Below are 26,158 nucleotides of genomic sequence, written 5' to 3'. Positions count from 1 at the left end.
TCGCATTAAAAAAAGTGTGGTCAAATAATGTTCAAATGTGAGTATAAATTAAGTGTAAACTTTATTGAAAATTTATACGCGCATTTGAACATTTATTTGATCACACTTTTTTTTTTAATGCGAGTATACATTTTCAATAAAGTTTTTATACTTAATTTATACTCGCATTTGAACGTTATTTGACCACACTTTTTTTTTTATACATTTATTTGTATTTCTCTTCATTTTTTTTTTTATTTATACATTTGAGCGCGGTATGAAATTAATTATTTTGCTTACACTGTTTGACCCTTTTGGTTATATTTATAATTTGTGGTTTCCAGGATGCTGCGCGGCTTAGAGGTTTTTTTTTTCACCTTTTTATTTACACAATTCTTACAGTTCGCCATTTCAATGCTGATAAATAAGGGTGAGGTCAGGTGGTTTGGGATCCTAGTTCTTACCCACCTGTGCTATTCTGCCAGGAGGCAGTCACTGCTCACCGCCAATCGTAGGCGGCCGAGGCATGGCATGCCCTGCGTGTATACAGTGGGGGAAAATAATGAAGGGTCTATATTTTTTTTATTTTTTTTTTATTTTTTTTTTATTTTTTTTTTATTTTTTTTTTATTTTTTTTTTATTTTTTTTTTATTTTTTTTTTATTTTTTTTTTATTTTTTTTATCATAGGTGTATTTTAAATGATAGAGACAGAATGTCAACCAAAAATCCAGAAAAAACACATGATACAAATCTTATAAATTTAAGTTGCAGTTCGGTGAGTAAAATAAGTATTTGATCCCCAAGCAAAACATGACTTGGTACTCTTGTGGAGAAGCCCTTGTTGGCAAGAGGTCAGACGTTTCTTGTAGTTGGTGACCAGGTTTGCACACATCTCAGGAGGGATTTTGGTCCACTTCTTTTCAGATCTTCTCTAAATCCTTTAAAGTGTTTAAACCCTCCCCCCCCCCCCCCCAAAAAAAAAAAAATACTGATCCTGGTCCCTTAACCACTTCAGCCCCGGAAGATTTTACCCCCTTCCTGACCAGAGCACTTTTGCGATTTGGCACTGCGTCGCTTTAACTGGCAATTGCGCGGTCGTGCGACATTGCACCCAAATAAAATTCACGTCCTTTTTTTTACCACAAATAGAGCTTTCTTTTGGTGGTATTTGATCACCTCTGCGGTTTTAAATTTTTTTTTTTGCACCATTTAAAAAAAAAAATTATATAAAAAAAAAAGAGCGACAATTTTGAAAAAAAATACGCAATATTTTTTACTTTTTGCTATAATAAATATCCCCCCAATAATATAGAAAAATAAATATTTTTTTTCCTCAGTTTAGGCTGATATGTATTCTTCTACATATTTTGTAAAAATTGCAATAAGCGTATATTGATTGGTTTGCGCAAGAATTATAGCACCTACAAAATATGCTATATTTTTTGGGCATTTTTATTCTTTTTTTTTTTTTTACTAGTAATGGCGGCAATCTGTGATTTTTATCAGGACTGCGACATTATGCGGACACGTCGGACAATTTTAACACATTTTTGGGACCATTGGTATTTTTACAGCGATCGGTGCTATGAAAATGCATTGATTACTGTAAAAATTTCACTGGCAGTGAAGGGGTTAACCACTGGGGGGGGGGGGCAATCAAGGGGTTAATGTGTTCCCTATTGTGTGTTCTAACTGAAAGGGGGGAGGGGACTGTGTAGGGGAGATGACAGATCGCTGTTCACACTCTGTATGAACAGACGATCTGTCTCTTCTCCCCTCAGAGAACTGGAAACTGTGTATTTATACACACAGATCCCGGTTCTCGGTGTGCCCCGAGTGATCGCGGGAGCACGGCGGTGATCGCAACTGTCGAGCACGTTCATCGTCTAAACCTGCCACCTTCTGTATCCCCCTCTCTGCACTGACCACGATAACCAGGGCTGCTGAGCCCTGACCACCGTGGTCAGTGTACGTCCCTCCATCATCTGCAGCTCTCCTCTCTCTCTCTCTCCCCCCCCCCGTCAGGTTTGTGTCTGTCTCTGAGTTAATTTCGAGTTGATGCCAAAGAGCTCAGTTTTGGTCTCATCTGACCACAGCACTTTCTCCCAATGCTTCTCCAAATCCTTTAGAACAGGGATATGCAACTAGCGGACCTCCAGCTGTTGCAAAACTACAAGTCCCATTATGCCTCTGCCTCTGGGTGTCATGCTTGTGGCTGTCAGAGTCTCGCTATGCCTCATGGGATTTGTAGTTCTGCAACAGCTGGAGGTCCACTAATTGCATATCCCTGATTTAGATGTTTATTGGCAAACTTCAGATGGGCCGGGTACATGTGCCTTCCTGTGGAAGGGGAACCTTGCGGGCGGTGTATTGTGTTACCGATGGTATGTTTGGTGGCTGTGGTCCCAACTGCCTTGAGATCATTCACAAGCTCCTCCCGTGTAGTTCTGGGCTGATCCCTCACTTTTCTCATGATCCTCACCACATGAGGAGAAATCTTGCATGGAGCTCCAGACCGAGGGCAATTGGTGGTTATTTTGTATTTCTTCCATTTGCGAATAATCGCTCCAACAGTCGAGGGGGGGGGGGGAGAGAGGGGGAGGGAGGGAGGAGGGAGAGAGCTATCGAGGGGGAGGGAGGGAGAGGGAGAGAGCTATCGAGGGGGAGGGAGGGAGAGGGAGAGAGCTATCGAGGGGGAGGGAGGGAGAGGGAGAGAGCTATCGAGGGGGAGGGAGGGAGAGGGAGAGAGCTATCGAGGGGGAGGGAGGGAGAGGGAGAGAGCTATCGAGGGGGAGGGAGGGAGAGGGAGAGGGAGAGAGCTATCGAGGGGGAGGGAGGGAGAGGGAGAGAGCTATCGAGGGGGGAGGGAGGGAGAGGGAGAGAGCTATCGAGGGGGAGGGAGGGAGAGGGAGAGAGCTATCGAGGGGGAGGGAGGGAGAGGGAGAGAGCTATCGAGGGGGAGGGAGGGAGGGAGAGGGAGAGAGCTATCGAGGGGGAGGGAGGGAGGGAGAGGGAGAGAGCTATCGAGGGGAGAGGGAGGGAGAGGGAGAGAGCTATCGAGGGGGAGGGAGGGAGGGAGAGGGAGAGAGCTATCGAGGGGGAGGGAGGGGGGGGGAGAGAGCTATCGAGGGGGAGGGAGGGGGGGGAGAGAGCTATCGAGGGGGGGGGGGAGAGAGCTATCGAGGGGGGGGGAGAGAGCTATCGAGGGGGGGGGAGAGAGCTATCGAGGGGGGGGGAGAGAGAGCTATCGAGGGGGGGAGAGAGCTATCGAGGGGGGGGGGGAGAGGGGGAGAGAGGGATATCGAGGGGGGAGAGGGGAGAGAGGGATATCGAGGGGGAGAGAGGGATATCGAGGGGGGAGAGGGAGAGAGAGGGATATCGAGGGGGGGGAGAGGGAGAGAGAGGGATATCGAGGGGGGAGAGGGAGAGAGAGGGATATCGAGGGGGGAGAGGGAGAGAGAGGGATATCGAGGGGGAGAGGGAGAGAGAGGGATATCGAGGGGGGAGAGGGGGGAGAGGGAGAGAGAGGGATATCGAGGGGGGAGAGGGAGAGAGAGGGATATCGAGGGGGGAGAGGGAGAGAGAGGGATATCGAGGGGGGAGAGGGGGAGAGAGGGATATCGAGGGGGGAGAGAGGGATATCGAGGGGGGAGAGGGGGATGTCGAGGGGGAGAGGGGGATGTCGAGAGGGGGAGAGGGGGATGTCGAGGGGGAGAGGGGGATGTCGAGGGGGGAGAGGGAGGGAGAGGGGGATGTCGAGGGGGGAGAGGGAGGGAAGGGGGGATGTCGAGGGGGGAGAGGGAGAAGAGGGATATTGAGGGGGGAGAGGGAGAGAGAGGGATATCGAGGGGGGAGAGGGGGGAGAGGGAGAGAGAGGGATATCGAGGGGGGAGAGGGAGAGAGAGGGAGAGAGCTATCGAGGGGGAGGGAGGGAGAGGGAGAGAGCTATCGAGGGGGAGGGAGGGAGGGAGAGGGAGAGAGCTATCGAGGGGGAGGGAGGGAGGGAGAGGGAGAGAGCTATCGAGGGGGAGGGAGGGAGAGGGAGAGAGCTATCGAGGGGGAGGGAGGGAGAGGGAGAGAGCTATCGAGGGGGAGGGAGGGAGGGAGGGAGAGGGAGAGAGCTATCGAGGGGGAGGGAGGGAGAGGGAGAGAGCTATCGAGGGGAGGGAGGGGGGGGAGAGAGCTATCGAGGGGGAGGGAGGGGGGGGGAGAGAGCTATCGAGGGGGGGGGAGAGAGCTATCGAGGGGGGGGGGAGAGAGCTATCGAGGGGGGGGGGAGAGAGCTATCGAGGGGGGGGGAGAGAGCTATCGAGGGGGGGGGAGAGAGAGCTATCGAGGGGGGGAGAGAGCTATCGAGGGGAGGGGGGAGAGGGGGAGAGAGGGATATCGAGGGGGGAGAGGGGAGAGAGGGATATCGAGGGGGGAGAGAGGGATATCGAGGGGGGAGAGGGAGAGAGAGGGATATCGAGGGGGGGAGAGGGAGAGAGAGGGATATCGAGGGGGGAGAGGGAGAGAGAGGGATATCGAGGGGGGAGAGGGAGAGAGAGGGATATCGAGGGGGGAGAGGGGGAGAGAGGGATATCGAGGGGGGAGAGGGAGAGAGAGGGATATCGAGGGGGGAGAGGGGGGAGAGGGAGAGAGAGGGATATCGAGGGGGGAGAGGGGGGAGAGGGAGAGAGAGGGATATCGAGGGGGGAGAGGGAGAGAGAGGGATATCGAGGGGGGAGAGGGAGAGAGAGGGATATCGAGGGGGGAGAGGGAGAGAGAGGGATATCGAGGGGGGAGAGGGAGAGAGAGGATATCGAGGGGGGAGAGGGGAGAGAGGGATATCGAGGGGGGAGAGGGGAGAGAGGGATATCGAGGGGGGAGAGAGGGATATCGAGGGGGGAGAGAGGGATATCGAGGGGGAGAGAGGGATATCGAGGGGGGAGAGGGGGATGTCGAGGGGGAGAGGGGGATGTCGAGGGGGGAGAGGGGGATGTCGAGGGGGGAGAGGGGGATGTCGAGGGGGAGAGGGGGATGTCGAGGGGGGAGAGGGGGATGTCGAGGGGGAGGAGGAGGGGAGAGGGGGATGTCGAGGGGGGAGAGGGAGGGAGAGGGGGATGTCGAGGGGGGAGAGGGAGAGAGAGGGATATCGAGGGGGGAGAGGGAGGGAGAGGGGGATGTCGAGGGGGGAGAGGGAGAGAGAGGGATATCGAGGGGGGAGAGGGGGGAGAGGGAGAGAGAGGGATATCGAGGGGGGAGAGGGAGAGAGAGGGATATCGAGGGGGGAGAGGGAGAGAGAGGGATATCGAGGGGGGAGAGGGAGAGAGAGGGATATCGAGGGGGGAGAGGGAGAGAGAGGGATATCGAGGGGGGAGAGGGGGAGAGAGGGATATCGAGGGGGGGAGAGAGGGATATCGAGGGGGGAGAGAGGGATATCGAGGGGGGAGAGAGGGATATCGAGGGGGGAGAGAGGGATATCGAGGGGGGAGAGAGGGATATCGAGGGAGGGAAGGTTGTGAGGGGGAGAGAGGGGGGAGAGGGGGATGTCGAGGGGGGAGAGGGGGATGTCGAGGGGGGAGAGGGGGATGTCGAGGGGGGAGAGGGAGGGAGAGGGGGATGTCGAGGGGGGAGAGGGGATGTCGAGGGGGGAGGGGGGATGTCGAGGGGGGAGAGGGAGGGAGAGGGGGATATCGAGGGGGGAGAGGGAGGGAGAGGGGGATATCGAGGGGGGAGAGAGGGGGGAGAGAGGGAGATCGCTATCTTTACACACACGAGCTATGGGGAATGCCTCTGATGACTGGCAGTGTTTCAGCAGGATAGTTCAGGTAGGTACGGACTAGGATCTGAATCTACTCTGAGCTCATCCCTATTTATCAGCATTGAAATGGTGAACTGTGAGCACTCCCTTGCTTAAAGAGTAACTCCGCTTTTGTGGGAAAGCTCATCCCTGCTGATAAAGATGCATGTATGTTGACCGAGCCTCATAGTGTTTCTCTCCTCCCTTCTCCATCCAGGTTCACAGTTTTATTAAAACAGCCGAATTGGAGGAAGTGGATTTCGCCGGCTGGCTTTGCTCTACCATGGGCCTGAAACAGCCCAGCACCCCGACGCACGCCGCAGGGGTGTGAGGAGGAGGAGAAGACGAGAAGCTGGTCCAGGCAGAGAGCCACCGCTGACGTATCCTGCTCCTGCCACCCTGCAGGATGGGATCTCTGCAGAACGTGCCAAAAATAAACGGTTTCTTTTCATTCTCATTAACCCCCTTCATTCAAGGAAGGGGCCTGCAGGGCACGGGTCAAGATATCTCCCAGTGTCTCTCGTGGGCTTCACCTGCAGTAAGATCCCTGCTTTTTACCCCCCCACCCCCCTCCCCCTTCATGATGCTTTGTGGTACCTGTGAGGCTTTCAGTAAAAATAACAGGATAACCCCCCCCCCCCTTCCCTCCCCCCCAGTCTGTGTTTTAGGAGATCAATGAAATCTAAAGTGTAATTTTTACCAATCAAGGTGGGCCAGTCTCCTGTGGAACCGATCTCTAAAGGAGGCTGCTTATTGTAACTTTATCGTAGTCTTTGCCAGAAAATGTTAGGAAAGAAAAGATACAAAAATAGGTTATTTTGTAACAATAATTATCCACATAGAAACTATTTTTTTTTTCTCTGCGCTTGTTCCGATTGGCTCACGTTGGTGACACAGGAGACTCTCCCGCACTCTTAGAAGGTTTCCCACACACCGGCAGCTTGTTACCCCTTGTGCTGTCTTGGAGATCTGAGCCAATGCGTGTTTTCCCCCGCGGGTAATCATTCGTGCCGGGGAACCAGCGTCCAAAGCCATAACCCGCGGTGTGTGTGGGGGAGGGGGGGCTTTGACATCTTTTTAAGAGTTTTGCCTTTTGTGGGGGATGGATTATGGAGAAACTCGCCTGTGGGAGCACTGAACCCGACACACTGTGGTCAGTGGCATCTAAAGTAGTGGAAGTCCTAATGATCGGCGCCACACAAGGCATTTCGGTTGAGCAGAGCGGGAATAAAAAAAAGGCTATGTGCAAGGCATTATGCTCCGGTAGAGAAGGGGATATGAATTGAACAGGCGGTCTGCTGCCTCCTGCCTGTGCCTCTTCACCTGCCCAGACTTTTCATATTTATTTTATATTTGAATGTGACGTGATGTGATCGCTCCAAACCCCCCCCCCCCCCCCCTTCCCCCCTCCCTTTTGCTGTGTTGGGTTTCTCCACCTCATTAGTCACCTTGTTAGTCCCTTGGTTCTTGAAAGAAAACACTCCCGAGATGATGGTGGGGAAGCTGAACCCGGCACTTGCTTCCTTTTAATGTAAGAAGCCTTCAGTCCCCTTTAACCTGTACCTCCGGAATCTTCAGATGTATTATCTTTGACTATAATAAATATATTACAAAGAATATGGCCTCATATGTTTCATTCTATGTAGTGAGAGAGTGCTGCCCAGCAATAGGAAACCTTCTAAGCATGTGAACAGTGGCGGTTGGTGGAGGGGTCAAACTCCACCCCCCACCCCCGGGAACACCATCCAATCCCCGCAGGACACAACACCGTATACAAACACCCCCCCCCCTCCCCGCCGCGAGAGACAGACCGCCTCCTTATTTCTGTCCTGCCCACCCCCTCACAAAGATGACACCAAAATCTGGTCACGTAGACGCGTTTCACACATACATCTTGTGCTTAATCATGATTAACTGCTCGATGCCCCAACTAGAATCAATGCTCTGCTTGATCTACCAATTACAAATAACACTGATTTGATCGCAGATGTGGAAATAAGGACCAACTTGGGAAACACACGATCACAGGGTAATTACATTTAGTATAATTCAGGAAAAGGAAGCACAAGTGTAATACAAGAACACTGAATTTCAAAAGAGCCAACTTTTCTACACTGCACTTCATGCTACAATTTATTAAATGGGATAAAATTCCAGAGACTGAGGAAAAATGGGAGTGCTTTAAAAAAAGATATTAAATAAAGGTATTACAGTACATCCAATGGGCAAAAAATATAAGAGGGCTACAATTTCATGTACAAAATGCATATAAAAGAAAAAAAAATGGCCTTTAAAAATATAAGGCTGAGGGGTCATTGTCAGCATTTCAACACTACAAGCAATGCAATAAGAAATGTAAGAGCGCAATCAGGAAAGCTAAAAGAGATAAAAAAACAAGTAAGAACAAATACCCCCAAATTTTTTTGGAATACATTCAAATAGTAAGAAAGCGAGGTCGGAGCATATTGGCCCCATAAAGGATGATCAGGGGAAGTTGGTTACCACTGCCATGGAAAAGGCAACGGTACTAAATGCATTCTTCTCCTCAATTTCTATAAAGGAAAAGGAGGGATATAGTAATAAAGACTTTATTGTTGGCCACAAAGGCACCTTCAGTGATGTGGTACTAACAGAAGATGGTGTCCGAAAAATACTCAAAAAACACAAATAAATCACCAGGACCAGATGGCTTGCGCGGGAAACACCGATCACAGGGTACTTACATTTAGTATAACTCTCAGGAAAAGGAAGCACAAGTGTAATACAAGAACACTGAATTTCAAAAGAGCTGACTTTTCTACACTGCACTTCATGCTACAATTTATTAAATTTGATAACATTTCAGAGACTATGAACACTGAGGAAAAATGGGATTGCTTAAAAAAAAAAGATATTAATTAAAGGTATTGCAGTACATCCAATGGGCAACAAATATGAGGGCTACACAATTTAACCTTGGTGGCTAAACTTTCATGTAAAAATGCATATAAAAGAAAAAAAAATGGCCTTTAAAAATATAAGGCTGAGGGGTCATTGTCAGCATTTCAACACTACAAGGAATGCAATAAGAAGTGTAAAGAGCGCAATCAGAGCAGCTAAAAGATACATATCGGAAAAGAGTAAAAACAAATACCCCAAATATTTTTTAAATACGTTAAAATAGTAATAAAGTGAGGTCAGAGCATATTGACCCCATAAAGGATGATCAGGGGAAGTCGGTTACCACTGCCATGGGAAAGGCAACTATTAAATGCATTCTTCTGCTCAGTTTCTACAAAGGAAAGGAGGGCTATAGTAATAAAGCACTTTATTATTAGTACCACATCACTGAAGGTGCCTTTGTGGCTAACGGAAGATAGTGTCCGAAAAATGCTCAAAAAAAACGTATGGCAGTGATCAGGAGAAGCAGATTGAAGAAGACCCATCAGTAGATACGGCGACTCCTGAAGCGCCTGAAGAAGAGGCGCCACCTAAGGCATTTTTTTGACCACATCTAATGTTGCAATTTTTTTTTTTTTTAACAATTCGCGGATGCTCTAGGAATGAAACCCCTGCAAATTTTGGGGGTTGACTCTATTAATCTTTCCTAAAATATAATTCCTGGGTAAAGCTAACTAGTCTTAAAAAAAAAAAAAAATGCTACTTACACACTGCTAACCCTACTTCTCTATTTTCAGCCTACTCAGGTCCGGGTCACATGATCCAGTTCCTATGAGTCAGCCAGCAGGGGCTGCAGGGGGAGGAGGGGGCACCGATGGTCCTAGAAATACTCCCTCTCCCCTACTAACCCTGTATATACTTGCCCATTTTCAGTCTGCTCAGGTCAGGGTCACATGATCTGGCTCCCCTGAGTCAGCATTTTTTAAAGACATTTAGTGTTCCCTCCTCTCCCCTGCAGGCTGACTCAGGGGAGCCAGATCATGTGACCCCCCCCCCCCCCCCCCAAACTGGAGCAGGCTGAAAATAGACAAGTATAAAACAGGGTTAGCAGAGGGGAGGGAGCATTTTTAGGACTGTCTATGGCCCCGCCATTCCCTTGCAGCCCCTGCTGGCTGACTGGAGCAGAATCACATGACCAGACCAGAGCAGATTTAAAATAGATAAGTATATACAGTGTTAGCTTTTTTTAAACTCTCGGGGCTCCCACCTCTCCACTGCAGGTTAGCACTTTATACACTTACCTATTTTCAAGCTGCTCTGACCTGGTCATGTGTTCTGGCTCCCCTGAGTCAGCCAGCTGCAGGGGAGTGGAGGGAGCACCGACAGTCCTAAAAATGCCACACACACACACATACACACACACTCTCTCCCCTAGTGCTCCCTCCTTGCTGACTCAGGGGAACCGGATCACGTAATCAGAGCTTTTCTTACTTTTAGGCATCTCTGGTCTGGATCACATATCCAGCTCTCCTGAGTCAGGCTGCAGGGGAGAGGAGGGAGCACAAACAGTCCTAAAAATGCTCCCTACTAACATACATACATACATTATATATACCCCTATATTTTTAGGCTGCTCCAGTCTGGGTCACATGATCCGGTTTCCCTGAGTCAGCCTGGAGGGGAGGGAGCACCAAGTGTCATTGTGAACATTGTATATACTTATCTATTTTCAAGCTGCTCTGGTACAGTCATGTGATCCGGCGTCAGCCAGCAGGGAAGAGGAGAGAAAAAAAAACTGACAGTTCTAAAAATGCTCCCTCCCCCCTGCCACCACTGTATATAATTACCTATTTTCAGGCCGCTCTGGTCCGGTTACGAGATCCGGCTCCCCTGAGTCAGCCAGCAGGGTCTGCATGGGAGAAGAGGGAGCACGAACAATGGATGCCTATGGCTGACATGGATCCTTCACAGCGTAAAATCCATCTATTATGTATAGGCAGAGGTAAGAAGCACTAGCTATGTATAAGGCTCCTGGAGCACAGAAACCTGTAAACAACCTGTCGTCCTGGATTTTTTTTTTTTTTTTTTTACCTATACTTAATAAATTATAATACAGGATTTACATAACACCCACGGTTTGCACAGCACTTTACAACAGGAAGGATGACAGTACAGGTACAATACAATTCAATACAGGAGGAAGCAGAGGCCCGCTTACAATCCAAGAGGTAATGGATTTTATACTGTGAAGGGTCCATGTCCTCTCATATTAAAGTGGCATTCTCATATAATAACCAACACATAATAGGAGCATAAATACAATTTACTCATCCAATTAATTAATCGTTAATTATGAGAATGTCACTTTAATACGAGAGGTGCAAGGTTTGTTTGGTCAATGTTTTATGTTTCTTTTTTTTTCTCCTTGTTTTGTGATTATTATTTTTTTTTAGATATATTATTTGATAATTTTTGATATTTAGTAATTTAGTTGATATAGTTTTTTGTTTGTATAACTATTAAAAATAAAAATTATTTGCTAAAAAAAGAAAAAGGATCTATGTCACTGACCTGCATTGGGTTCAAATTGGTCCAGTTTGGTTTGAAGTTTTTTTTCAATTTTTATTTTATTTAATAACCATGCTTAAATTGCTATGCATTTTTCAAAATTAAACTTTGCCCAAACTGCAGTTTTTGGTTTGGGTTTATTGGTCTAAATTTGACTTCTGTATCAGTCTGACTGGACCGTCAGATGTTCACCCTGGCCACAGGGGGGCACTGTCTCTTGTGGCAGGTGTGGAACTATGGTCTGGTCAGGTGGTTAAGTTACTGTATATACTCGAGTATAAGCCGAGATTTTCAGCCCCTTTTTTTAGGCTGAAAGTGCCCCCCTCGGCTTATACTCGAGTCACGGAGATCAGGTAGACAGACGGCGGCCATTCCACTATTCAAAAGCTGCGCCTCCCTGTCTGTGATAGGCGGAACACTCAATTTCCCAGCAGTCAGTGTTCCGCCTATCACGGACATCCGCTCATTCTCATACTACGGACGAGGATGAGAGGATGTCCGTGATAGGCGGAACACTGACTGCTGGGAAATTGAGTGTTCCGCCTATCACAGACAGGGAGGCGCGGCTTTTGAACAGTGGAATGGCTGCCGTCTGTCAGACGAGGAGGAGAGGCTGCAGATTGGCACAGGTAGGCAGGGATGGACGGGACACAGGGATGGACACAGGGATGTCTCACCCTCGGCTTATACACGAGTCAATAAGTTTTCCCAGTTTTTTTGTGGTAAATTAGGGGCCTCGGCTTATATTCGGATCGACCTATACTCGAGTATATACGGTACTCTCTTTCAGAGTCAGGTCAGTTGGAGTGGCCCTTTCGCTGTGCCTTCTGGGAGAGGGTATTTAAGATGCGGACGTCATGTGGTTTGGGGTTCCGGTCCAGTATGATGTGCTGATTACTTGGTCCTGGTCCTCCTGACCAGCCCCCAGGAAGGCTATGGCCTGGGGTGCGGATCCACCCGACTTTAATGCCTCAGGGCTGGCTAACCCAAAGCAGGGAAACTAGAGGAGGATTCTGAGGTGGATGGGTGCCGTCTCTGGTTCGGGAGAGACCCATTGTACTTCAAGCATTCCAGGGGAGGACTCTTTAGAAGAACACCACGTACGGGTTGGTTTTCTTAACAAGAGTCTGGAAGGGCTGAAGTCACCGTGAGAATCCGGTCTTGTGGATATCGCCAAGCAGGCTGAAAGGGCCAGGTATCCTACAAGTGTTCTACTGCTTAGTACCCTACATGTTCTGCAACAATGTCTGTGACAAAGTTGGCTGCTAGGCCTTGTGAGAGAGGGACTGTCCAACCTGAGTGATCATCCAGCTGCGAATGGCTATTCTCTGGATGCAGCCAAAGCAAGCAAGTTCTTCAACGTTTTTTTAGACTTTGACATTGAGAGAACCTGAACCTCCTTTTCCAACCCTCTGATCCCAAGTTGAAAGACTGTTCAATTGTCTGAGTTTTTGCAAATAAAATCCATTGAAGTGGATCTATTGTCAGTCTCAAGTTACTGGGTCACCTACCACGGGACATCCCCTAGATGTGAAACAAGGAGAGCGGAGGGTAACGGTAAGCCCAAAAATAACCAGCAGCTCCTTCGGGGGTTAGTGCTACATGAATATGTAAGAATTGTTTTTCTTTTTTTCACTTGTAAATGATGTAAAAAATGTAATAAAGAATATTAAAAAAAAAAAAAACGTAGCCATGTAATAGCCATACTGTTATTCCTAATTTTTATGAACAGCTTAGTGACCGGAAAGGGAGCGGCTGATTGACAAAAAGGCAATGAGGTACTAATTTTTAAAAATAATTTAAAAGCATAGTCCTTGCCACTGACAATGGGGCACTATTTCCCCCCATTAATACCAATTACGAGGCACTATCACTTCAACTGACACCCGACGATGGGGCCCTTTTTTTTTTACTCCCACTGACACCCAACAGTGGGACACTAGTCCTTCCATTGATACCAACAATGGGGCACTACTACATCCTATAATACTAATCGTGGGGCATTGTTTATTCCCATTGATGCCAAGACATTTTCTTCTCTCATTGGCCACAGTCCGGCCCCCCTAAAGTTTGAAGGCCAGTAAACTGGCCCTTTGTTGAGAGAGTTTGGAGACCCCTGATCTAGATAAAGAAAGAAAATAAAAACCATTCCTGATGAAGGGGGTCATGTGTGGCCTCAAGATTCTCCCTCGTGATTGGCTGAGACCCAGCAGCGGCACCGCCTTTGGCTGTCGCTGCTGTCAATCAAAGTCAGCTAGTCAATTAGGGCCGGGTCGGGCCCCTTGTCTGAATGGACCCAGGGAGCTGTGACTCGGCTCGGGTGCCCCCATAGCAAGCTGTTTGCGGTGGGGGCACTCAATAGGAGGGAGGAGCCAGGACCACAGAGGAGGGAGTTGAGAAGAGGAGGATCGGGCTGCTCTGTGCAAATCCACTACACAGAGCAGGTAAGTATAACACGTTTGAAATTTTTTATGGGGAAAAAAAAACAAACTAGAATTTACAATCACATTAAAGAGGAAGTAAACCCTGATGGGTTTTACTTCCTCTTTTGTTCCCTGCAAACCATACTAGCCCATTATGTGGCACTTACTTGCAAACGAAGCCCGTGCTGCCTCTGCTGGTGGCCGCATCCATCCTCGCACCTCTTCCTTCCAGACTCCGGCTGTGTGACTGGCCGGAGCTGCGTGATGTCACTCCATCGGATTCGTGCCACAGCCGCCATTCATGGCAGTCACTTGGGAAGAAAATGGAACAGAGAGCTGTTTCTTCACAGCGCATGCGCTGATTACATCATTGGCGCACTACAAGGTAAGTATGTCCTAAGCGGCGCACGTTTAGGAGATATTCACAGTATCTATAGCTAAGCCTTATTCTAGGCTTACCTATAGGTACAAGTTCTAAAAAGGGGTTTACAACCACTTTGCGCAATTGTCATTCAAAGTACATTGAATAATTTTTTTTCACATAAATAACGCTTCCTTTTAGTGGTATTTAATGACTGCTGGGTTTTTTTCATTTTTGGAAAAAAAAAAACATTTTCTTAATTTGTTATAAAGTTTTGCAAATAAATAATGTTTCTTAAATTTAGGCCAAAATGAATTCTGCTACATTTGTTTGGTAAAAATAACCCAAATTTGTGTATATTATTTAGTCTGTAGGAAAGGTATATTGTCCAGAAACTATGGTATATACACACTATATTGCCAAAAGTATTGGGACACCTGCCTTTACATGAACTTAATGGCATCCCAGTCTTAGTCCGTAGGGTTCAATATTTAGTTGGCTCCGCCCTTTGCAGCTATAACAGCTTCAACTCTCCTAGGAAGGCCGTCCACAAGGTTTAGGAGGGAGTCTATGGGAATGTTTGACCATTCTTCCAGAAGCGCATTGGTGAGATTAGGCACTGATGTTGGATGAAAAGGCCTGGCTTGTAGTCTCCACTCTAATTCATCCCAAAGGTGTTTTATCAGGTTGAGGTCAGTCAAGTTTCTCCACCCCAAACTCACTCATCCAAGTCTTTACGGACCTTGCTTTGTGCACTGGTGCGCAGTCATGTTGGAACAGGAAGGGGCCATCCCCAAACGGTACCCACAAAGTTGGCAGCATGAAATTGTCCAAAATATCTTGTTACGCTAACTCCTTTAGACCCTCTACACACTATTAGATTTTCTGGAGATTTTTGTCTTCAGATTTACCAAAACCATATAATATGAGGTCAAACCTCCCCTTCATTGGAACTAAGGGGCCAAGCCCAACCCCCCAAAAAACAACCCCCCACCATAATCCCCCCTCCACCAAACTTTACACTTGGCACACTGCAGTCAGTCAGACAAGTACCGTTCTCCTGGCAACTGCCAAACCCAGACATGTCCATCGGATTGCTAGACAGAGATGCATGATTGGTCACTCCAGAGAACACATCTCCACTGCTCTAGAGTACAGTGGCGGCGCGCTTTACACCACTACATCCGACGCTTTGCGCTTGGTGATGTGAGGCTTGGAAGCAAGCCGTTTGGCCATGGAAACCCATTCCATGAAGCCCCCCTATGCACCGTTCTGAGGCTTTTAGTTACCCTGTTTCCCCGAAAATAAGACCTAGTGTGATTGTCGGTGTTGGCTGCAATATAAGCCCTACCCCTCAAATAAGCCCTACCCTGTTTCCCCAAAAATAAGCCTTACCCTGCAAATAAGACCTACAAGGACTTTAACTAGGGCTTATTTGGGGGGTAGGGCTTATATTGCAGCCATTACCAACCATCATGCTAGGTCTTATTTTCGGGGAAACAGGGTATTGGCTCTGCCGAAAGTTGGCGACTTCTGCGCACTGTGAGCTTCAATATGCGCTGACCCCACTCTCTCATTTTATGTGGCCTACCACTTTGTGGCTGAGTTGCTGTTGTTCCCAGTTATTAACCGGTTCCCGACCGGCGCACACCGATGTACGTGGGCAGAATGGCACGGCTGGGCAAATGGGCGTACCTGTACGTCCCTTGAAATTTTCTACCGCCTGCCGGGACCTCCGTGAGTCGGGTCACAGGTCCCGCGGACTCTGTGTCTGTGGGGATGCCTGCGATCGTCTAAAGGAGAGGAAGAACAGGGAGATGCTAATATAAACAAGTATCTCCCTGTTCTGCCTAGTGACAGTGTCACTGATCTCTGCTCCCCGTGGTCGGGAGCAGAGATCAGTGACGTGTTACATGTAGCCACCACCCCCACAGTTAGAATCACTCCCCAGGACATACATAACCCCTACACTGCCACCTAGTGGTTAACCCCTTCACTGCCAGTGTCATTTACACAGGAATCAGTGCATTTGTATAGCACCCATTGTGTCAAAAATGTCCAATGTGTCCGCCCAAAATGTCGCAGTCATGATAAGAATCGCTTTTCGCTCTTCTTTTTTTTTTTTTTACCAAAAATATGTAGAAGAATACTTATCGGCCTAAACTGAGGAAAAAAATATTTTTTTTATATATTTTTGGAGGATATTTATTATAGCAAAATGTAAAAAATAATGCGTTTTTTTTTTTCAAAATTGGCGCTCTTTTTTTGTTTATAGCGCAAAAAATAAAAACCGCTGGGGAGATCAAATGCCACCAAAAGAAAGCTCTATTTATGGGGGAAAAAAAGGATGTCAATTTTGTTTGGGAGCCACATCGCACGACCGCAAAAAGTGCTCTGGTCTTTGGCCAGCAAAATGGTCCGCGGCTTAAGTGGTTAATAATAATAAAAAAAAATGGTGCGCTAATTCATAAAGTTATACAAAAAAAAGTAAACACGTCTGCATAGATAATTATTATAAATTCCATAAACATACACTAATATGTGATTATATATGAAACGATAAAGCACTCTATTCGAGACAAATAAATTAATCTAATTTTACATAAAAATAAGTCCCAAATGATAGAGTTCATGTGCGTCAAAAAGTGAAAAGATGTGGACATCAAGTGCTCAATAAAAAACAGTTCTTGAAAGTTGTGAACTTAGATACTCCCACCATCCAGGAGTGTGCCCCTGCAGCTCACCTCGAACAAAAACCACAGCAGGTCTAATAGCGCTTTAGTATACAGATCCTTATCGGCAATTCACCTTCCACTCTCCTTTCCTCTCCTGCATCAGAATCCACAATGGGTCTGGCAATGCTTTAAAAAAATTGGATCCTTTATGGGAAATCACAATCCTCTCTCCTCTGCTCTCCCGACAGCATAAGGATGTGGTATATGGCAAAGTAATCAATATCCACTATGCTGTATTAGATGTCCTCCTCTCCTCCGTTCATAGGCCAGACAAGACATATAAGAACTCCATAGTGTAGTCATTTCTTAAAGCAGGGCTCGACAAACCCCAGGCGCCAGGTCGCCAATGCGACCAGAAATCGCGACCTGGCTCCTAAGCTGCCACCAGTGCCACCTACCAGTGCCACCTGCCACCGCCAATCAGTGCCACCTACCAATGCCACCGCCAATCAGTGCCACCGCCAATCAGTGCCACCTGCCAACACCAACCAGTGCCACCGCCAATCAGTGCCATCTGCCAGTGACAACTAGTGCCATCGCCAACCAGGGCCACCTGCCATCACCAACCAGGGCCACCTGCCAGTGCCAATAGTGCCACTTGCCAGTTCCAAACCAGTGTCACCTGCCAGTTCCAAACCAGTGTCACCTGCCAATGCCAACTAGTGTCACCTGTCGGTGCCATCTGGCAGTTCCACGTGCCTTCCAGTGGCAACCAGTGCCACCTGCCAGTGCCAGCCAGTTCCATCTGTTGCCAGCCTTACTCTTTCTGGTCAGCCCATACCCCTGATGTAACAGCGTTTCAATGGAGTTATTGACTGGGTGCTCCATTGTGAGTTAGGGATAGGGGGTGAAAATGAGTGGCCTTACCCCGGGAGCTGGAAAAAAAAACTGGCTCCTAACTTTTTTAACTGGCTCCTAAATTCAAAGCAAATTTGTCAACCCCTGTCTTAAAGGAAATGGTTTTAATAAAACATAGTACCTTACTGTGAGAAACCATGAAATCAGTCCGAGACAGAAGTACAGTTAAATCACAGATAGTCAGCCAAGCCAGAGAGTCAGGGATCAGTGTAGTGGAACAGCAAGCAGGATCTGGAGCCAGAAGGGATGTCAGCCTAGCAAGTCTTTAAAGTGGTTGTAAACCCTTACAAACCACTTTGACCTACAAGTAAGCTTAGATTAAGGCTTACCTGTAGGTCCAAGAAATATCTCCTAAACCTACACGGTTTAGGAGATATTTACCTGAAGACAGCGGCGTGCAGGCGCACTGGGTAAGCCGCAGAACGTGGCGATATGCCGCGAGTGTCGGCTCCCGTGCGCATGCGCAGGAGTGACGTCATCGCTGCTCCGGCAAATCACAGCGCCGGAGCAGCGAGACCCACCAAGAAGATGGACACTCTGAACTACAGGGGACAGCGGTGACTTCGCTGGCTCCTGTGTCAGGTAAGTGACACATAATGGACTACGATGCGATGCATAGTACTCCATTATGCTTTACCTTTGCAGGGAATCAAAGAGGAAGTAAACCCATCAGGGTTTTGTATATCCGACGGTAAAACACCGCTAAAAATAGCGGCGTTTTACCGCCGACGCTATGGGCGCGGCAGTGTGAAAGCCGTCTTAGTAGCAAGGAAATTTCACGGATGGACTTATTGCACAGGTGGCGACCTACTACGGCACCACACCTGAACTGAGCTCCTGTGAGCGAGCCATTCTTTCACAAATGTTTGTAGAAGCCGCCTGCGTGCCTAGGTGTTCGATTTTATACACCTGTGGTCATGGAGGTGATTGGAACACCTGAATCCAATACTTTTGGAAAAATAGTATATCTGGAAATCGGCAATCCTGCTGTACTGAAGGGCCATCTCATTTCTTGAGGCCTGAAAATGCCAAATAAGTGATGCCCAGCAATGCCACCCACCAGTGTAATCAGTGCCACCCATCAGTGCCCATCTATCAGTGACCATCAGTGCCACCCATGAGTGCCCAGTGCCGCCTTTGAGTGGCCATCAGTGCCTCTTACCAGTGCCACCTATTAGTGTCCCTATCGGTGGAGATTTATCAGTGCCCGTCATTGAAGAAGAATACGTACTTATTTACAAAAAAATTTAAGAGAAACAAAGAAAAACTTTATTTTTTTTCAAAATTCTCTGTCTTTTTTTATTTATTGCGCAAAAAATAAAAATTGCAGAGGTGATCAAATGCCACCAAAAGAAAGCTCTATTTGTGGGAACAAAATGATAAAAAAAAAAAAATTTAGTTTGGGTACAGCGCAGCATGACCACGCAATTGTCAAAGTGCGACAGCGCTGAAAGCTGAAAATTGGCCTGGGCAGGAAGGTGTATATGTGCCCGGTATTGAATTGGTTAACATACTGTCACCAACGCAGTACAGTGTCATCATATAACTGGATAGGTGGTGATCAGGGACACTGACTGGCGACAGTATGACATTTTTTTTTGTTTTTGTTTTTTTACATAGTGACCAGAGCAATAAAGCATTACCATAGTAACATTACTACTCTGGGGAGGTGATCAAATTTTATTTTTTTTTAAACTCAGTATGATTGCTTATTACTGCGAATTTTACAGTTATAAGCAACCATTTTTTTCTGAATGAAAACTACTCATTCGGTGTTTACTATTGTGATTAGCCCTGTCTGCACCATGTGCTGACTGACCAATCACAGAGCTCATCACAAAAGTACACAATCAAAAGGCATGAATCGAAACCTCTCACTGTGTACTATTCTCATGTGATCTGCTGTGATTGGCCACAACGGTCAAATAGTACCGGCAGTGAGCTGCTACAGCGATCGTTCATCGGGTGACAGATCGCGCCGGAGCCTGGCCTGTGGGGCGCGATCCTGGGAGGACGTTATACAGAACAACAATGTTGCTTAACCACTTTCAGACCGGACCAATTTGCTGGTCAAAGACCAGACCACTTTTTGCGATTCGGCACTGCGTCGCTTTAACTGACAATTGCGCGGTCGTGCGACGTGGCTCCCAAACAAAATTGACGTCCTTTTTTTCCCACAAATAGAGCTTTCTTTTGGTGGTATTTGATCACCTCTGCGGTTTTTATTTTTTGCGATATAAACAAAAATATAGCGACAATTTTGAAAAAAACTCATTATTTTTTACTTTTTGTTATAATAAATATCCCCCAAAAATATATAAAAAAACATTTTTTTCCCTCAGTTTAGGCCGATACGTATTCTTCTATATATTTTTGGTAAAAAAAATCGCAATAAGCGATTATTGATTGGTTTGCGCAAAAGTTATAGGGTTTAGAAAATAGGGATAGTTTTATAGCATTTTTATTAATAATTTTTTATTATTTTTTTTTTACTAGTAATGGCGGCGATCAGCGATTTTTATTGTGACTGCGACATTGTGGGGGACCCATCGGACATTTTTGACACATTTTTGGGACCATTGTCATTTATACAGTAATCACTGCTATACAAATGCAGTGATTCCTGTGTAAATGACACTGGCAGTGTAGGGGTTAAGTGTTCCTAGGGGTGTTACTAACTGTGGGGGGGGGGTTGGGCTTTCATTTAGTGAACACTGATCTCTGCTCCAATCATATGGAGCAGAGATCAGCGTCACCAGTTGCTAGGCAGAATGAAGAAATGCTGTTTACAACGGCATTTCTTCATTTGGCCGCTCTGTGAGACGATCGCTGGGATGCCTGCGGCGATCGAGTCCGCGGGTCCCGCGACCGGACTCACGGGGGTCCCGACCAGCACGGGAGCGCGCCGCCAGCGGCGCGCTCCCGATGGCAGGGCGGCAAATTTAAAGGGACGTACATGCACGCCCATTTGCCTGCCCGTGCCATTCTGTCGACGTACATCGTCGTGCGCTGGTCGGCAAGTGGTTAAAGCTGTTCCATCACTGGAAGCAGCCACTTTGTAGTGCAAAGCAATAAACATCAGAATCACTATAGCACTTGGAGAGCAGCGATTATCATAAGCACTTCCGGACTGCCACACGCCGATATACGTCCTAACTTTGAAGAGAGATATCTTTGTTATGGCAACAGCTAGCTGCTATAATCCCCGGTATCTTCTTCGGCGGGCAGTCCAGTTTTCCGATAATAGTGGTCTCTGCGGCGGGGATTCACGCAAGATCACTTTTATCGGCAGCGGGAGAGGGCCCCCCCCCCACCCCTCCGCCGCTTAACGGAGCAGTCAGCAGCGGCGGAGGCGATCGGATCTGTCTCCTTCCTGGGTATGGAGACGAGCAAGGGAGCAGATTGCCCCAACTGTCTCCATACCATTGCAGGGCGGACGTCACTTCCATCCATAAAAAGGATACATAATACATAAATCTATAAAATAAAATTATATATAATATATATATATATATATATATATATTATAAAATCCATAAAAGCTCTTAAAAAAGGGCCATTTATTTTATTTTTTACATTTTTTCAAATATATATATATTTTTTTTATTATTGCATTTTAGTGTAAATATGAGATGTGAGGTCTTTTTGACCCCACATCTCATATTTAAGAGGTCCTGTCATGCTTTTTTTTTTTTTCTATTACAAAAGGTATGTTTACATTCCTTGTAATAGGAATAAAAAGTGTCACAATATTTTAAAAGAACAGTGTAAAAAGAAAAAAGAAAAAAAAAGGTAAAATAAATTAAAAAAAATAAAAAATAAAAAAGTTTAAAAAACGTACATACGTGAGCAGCGCCCGCATATGAAAAACCGTGTTCATACCACACATGTGAGGTAAAGCCATGATCGGTAGAGCAAGAGCAATAATTCTAGCCCTCTGTAACTTAAAACGTGAAACCTGTAGAATTTTTTTTTTAAACTTCGCCTATGGAGATTTTTAAGGGTAAAAGTTTGTCGCCATTCCATGAGCGGGGAGCAATTTTGAAGTCTGACATGTCGGGTATCAATTTACTCGGCGTAATATTATCTTTCACGATATAAAAAAAAATTTGGGCTAACTTTACTGCTGTCTTATTTATTTTTTTAATTCAAAAAAGTGTATTTTTCTCGTATCGTCTTCCAGGACAGCCTCTGAGATGTAGGGCTCCTCCCTCCGGGACAGGAAACGCGTCAACCCAATCAAATAAAAGGTGTAGTCCTCCAGGCCCTCCTCAGTTTTTGTGTTTCCTGCCGGACGGGAAGGAGCACGTCGGAACTAGTAGGGGAGCTCCTTCTTCTCAGGGGCTTGTCCTGGGTGGAGCACCTGGTGGACCAGGCCCTTAGCACCCCTGGGTCCGTTCGGAGGGAGGAGAGGGTAGCTATCAGTCCCCGCTGCCATTAAAAACATTCGGAGAGAACGGGACCGCGATGGGCGGCAATCTCCCCCTCTATAGCGCTGGTCGGTTGGATGGCGGGCGTTCGGGTACTGTAAGCGGTACGTTCGTAAGGAACGCACGGCGTGAGGGGCGGAGTTTTGCGTTCCGGCATCCGGAAGTGGGAGAGACGCACTTCCGCCAGATTTGCGTCATCAGGGGGCACCGCAGGACCTGTTCCAGTCCTTTGGGCGCAGCGGTGTGGCTACAGGGTTGCCAGGAGCGGTGTGAAGGCTCAGGGAGACTGAGTAAGACACTGGAACCATGGAGGGCGCAGTTGTGCAGCTGGACTCCGGTTCGACAGGCTCCAGCACCTCTCAGGTAAGCTTGGTGAGGGCAGACCAGGACTTACACTGGGGGGTGGAGGGGTCACTCTGACCTTAGTACCCTCCCGGGGTGGGGAACCTGCTGGTGAGGGGGGCACTTCCTAGGCAGACCCTAGAAGCACAGTGGTGTGGTCAGGAATGGTATTTTAATGGGACCCTGTTTTGCTTTGTTTTTAGGTCAAACAGGACAGAGCCCAGATACCTTTGCCCAGAAGGAAATGTGCCCTGTGTGGGGCTAAGTTAGGCACCGGTTGGGAGAAGCCGCTTTGCCCGGATTGTGTCAGTAGCCTGGTGAAAGAGGACTCAGTGGCTGCTTGCCACAAAGTTTTGACGTCTGTAAAGGATGAAATAGCATCCACCTTCCAGTCATTCAAGAGCATGATGGATAGGATGCAGGGTCCTTCTGTCTCTTTACCCAGGGCCGTGAGTATGCCCTCCTTGTCTGAACCAAGTCAGGAGGAGGAGGTGGATAGGGAGAGGTTACCAAGGTCATTAGCCTCCTCTAGGACAGAGTCTACTTCTGAATCTGAGGGGGAGGAAGAGGCCATTAGATCAGCCAGATACAAGCTGTCTTTGGATGATGTGGGTGACCTCCTCAAGGCTATATATGACACTTTGGAGATCAGGGAAGAACAGGTCCAGCTTTCAAAACACAACATGATGTATCAGGGGTCGAGTGTAATGAAAGACAGGGTATTCCCCGTCCATAAATCGCTGATTGAGGCGATTCTGCTGGAGTGGGAACAACCGGAAAAAAGGCAATTTTTTTCAGGTACCCTTAAAAGGAGGTTCCCTTTTGAGACGGATGCGGTGCATCCCTGGAACAAGGTTCCCAAACTTGATGCTCCCTTGGCTAAAGTCTCTAAAAAGACAGATTTGGCCTTTGATGATATGGGTTCTCTCAGGGATCCCATGGATAAGAGGGGAGACGTGCTGCTTAAGAGGGCCTGGGATGCCTCTTCCATTGGGCTTAAACCAGCCTTAGCAGCTACCTGTGTGGCCAGAAACTTAGAGTGTTGGCTTACACAGTTACAATCGCATATTTTAGCGGGCACTTCCAGGCAACAGCTGTTGAAGTCCTTTCCGCTACTGTTCAAGGCAGTGGGGTTTTTGGCCGATGCCTCTGCAGAATCAGTCAAATTGGCTGCTAGATGTGCCGCATTAGTGAATGCTGCCAGAAGGGCCGTTTGGCTTAAAACCTGGTCAGGCGACGCAGCTTCGAAATTGAAGCTATGTGGATTACCGGTTTCAGGGGACCATTTGTTCGGGCCCGGCCTGCAAGAGGCGTTAGAGCGCACGCAGGATAGGAAGAAAGCTTTCCCAGAAAAGAAAAAGAAAGCTGAAGGAAAGCGCCTTTTTCGAGGCTCTAGGCAGCAGAACCTGCAGGAAAGGGAGGTTTTCCCCAAAAAACATTGGTCGGGTCACAAGGGAAGGGGCAGAGGAGGAATCTTATTCAATCCTCCTCAACCCTCCCCTAAAACCCAGTGACTCCTGCGTCCCGGTGGGAGGAAGACTGGGGAAGTTCCTTCCACAATGGGATACTTTAACCGAAAGTCTGTTCATATGAGATGTAATAAGGAACGGTTACAGGTTGGAGTTTGGTTCAGTTCCCCTCCCGAATTTTCAGGTAACCAGGTTACCAAGGGACCAAGAGAAGGCAAAGGCTCTGGGTCTTCTTCTGGGGGATCTGGTGGACCAAGAAGTACTGGTGCAGGTGCCTCCGGAGGAGCGAGGCTTGGGGGTTTACTCCCACGTATTCGTGGTAAAGAAACCTTCGGGGAAATTCAGGCTGATACTGAATCTCCGCCCCCTGAACAGGTTCATAAAATACAAGCGGTTCCGTATGGAGTCAATCTTCTCGGTAACCAAGTTTCTGTTTCAGGGTTGTCACATGGCCACCGTGGATCTCAGGGATGCATATTTGCATATACATCCGGAGTCCCAGAGGTTTCTCAGGTTGGCGGTGAGGATGAACACGGGAGTGGTACACCTCCAGTTTCGAGCTCTCCCTTTCGGGCTTTCAGCCTCGCCAAGGATCTTTACAAAGGTTCTGGCAGAGGCGTTGGCCCCGTTAAGGCTCAAGGCTATAACAGTGATTCCATATCTGGACGATCTACTGTTCATAACTCAGTCTGCCCAACAGCTGCAGAAGGACGTGCAGGAGGCCTTGGGTTTCCTGCGCTCACTGGGGTGGCTGATAAACCAGAAAAAATCCCAGTTGACCCCCTCACAGGAAGTCCTGTATTTAGGATACAGGATTTCTTCGGTGGAGATGAAGGTGTTTCTTCCTGTGGAGAAGATCAACAAGCTAGAGCAGGCGGTAGCCCAGCTTCAATAAGGTCGGGAAGCCCAGATCAGGGAGGTTATGAGAGTCCTGGGGTTGATGACATCATGCTTTCCAGCGGTGGCCTGGGCAAGGCATCATCAGCGCCCTTTGCAGAGTCTTATGCTTCGTTATTGGGATGGCAGGGAGCAGAGCCTGGATCAGGTTATGCCCCTATCTTCTGCCGTCAGGAGATCTCTGTGGTGGGGGCGGGCCCAGGTCAACCTGGACAAGGGTCTTCCCTGGTCCCCACAAGCTACAGTGGTGGTCACGACCGATGCCAGTGCGCTGGGTTGGGGTGCCCACCTAGAGGGAATCTTAGCCCAAGGAACCTGGTCAAATCTAGAGGCAGGTCTTTCCTCAAACCAGAAGGAGCTTCTGGCAGTTTGGAATGCTATAGAAACCTTCCAGTCCCAGTTACAGGGCAGGGATCTGCAGGTTCGTCAGGCTACTGCTGCCACGTTGTCTATCTAAATAAGCAAGGGGGAACCAGAAGCCCCACGCTGCAGGCTATTGCGGACAGAATCTTCTGCTGGGCCGAGAAGAACTTGTCCTCAATATCACCCATTCATCTGAAAGGAACTCAGAATTTTCTGGCCGACTTTCTCAGTCAGCAGAAGATAGGCCAGGACGAGTGGTCCCTCAACAAGGAAGTGTTCGAGGAGGTTGTGTCATGCTGGGGAAGGCCAGAAATAGACCTATTTGCAACAGAAAGCAACAGGAAGGTGTTTTTTCGGTTCACCCACAGGATCGGGCCAGGGGGATAGACACCCTTGCCAATCCATGGCAGTTCGGCCTGTGTTATGCTTTCCCTCCTGTAAGGATGGTGGCGGAGGTTCTGCAGAAGTTCTGGTTGGAAGCTACGGACCTCATTTTAGTGGCTCCTTTTTGGCCAAGGAGACCCTGGTTTGCCAGCATAAAGAAGTTGGCTGTTCATCCTCCGATATTACTGCCATTCAGGGAGGATTTGCTTTCCCAGGGGCCTATCCTGCATCCTCAGATAGAGAGACTCAAGCTTGCGGCCTGGTATCTGAGGAACAGATCTTAAGATCACAGGGTTTTTCAGAGAGAGTGGTAAAGACCCTGTTAGAATGCCGTAAACCAGTAACTAGAGCGATTTACGCCAAGATAGGGAAAAGGTTTAATTCCTGGTTGCGAGAACAGGGGATTGCACGTCCCGGGGTCCCGGCAGTCCTAGATTTTCTGCAAGCAGGGGTAGAGCTGGGCCTCTCTATCAGCACCCTAAAGGTACAGGTGGCGGCCTTAAGTGTTTTCCTTCAGTCCTCTCTCCAGCAAAATCCTTTTGTCAAGAACTTCTTCAAGGCTTTGGCTAGAACCAGGCCTGTGAAGATGAAGACCTGTCCTACTTGGGATTTGTCCTGGGTTCCTAGGGCTTTGACCCGAGATCCATTTGAGCCCTTAGAGAAAGCATCACTTAAAGAGGAAGTAA

General features: G+C 47.8%; 1 protein-coding gene across 1 annotated transcript in view; it reads left to right on the top strand.

The window, feature by feature from the left end:
- Window positions 1-7,379, top strand: part of LOC143958207 (dual specificity mitogen-activated protein kinase kinase 1) — an 80,387-nt gene extending 73,008 nt beyond the window's left edge. Inside the window, exon 11 of the mRNA XM_077467682.1 lies at window positions 5,980-7,379. Coding sequence (XP_077323808.1) covers window positions 5,980-6,093 — 114 coding nt within the window. The 3' untranslated portion in view covers window positions 6,094-7,379. The remainder of the gene's footprint in view (window positions 1-5,979) is intronic.
- The last annotated feature ends 18,779 nt before the right edge of the window (window positions 7,380-26,158 follow it).

The sequence above is a fragment of the Lithobates pipiens genome, unplaced genomic scaffold (genome assembly GCF_037356315.1).
Source record: "Lithobates pipiens isolate NorthernLeopardFrog02 unplaced genomic scaffold, aLitPip1_a1.2 Scaffold_6, whole genome shotgun sequence".
In the NCBI taxonomy this organism is placed as follows: Eukaryota; Metazoa; Chordata; class Amphibia; order Anura; family Ranidae; genus Lithobates; species Lithobates pipiens.
This window is presented reverse-complemented; position numbering and strand designations above follow the sequence as displayed.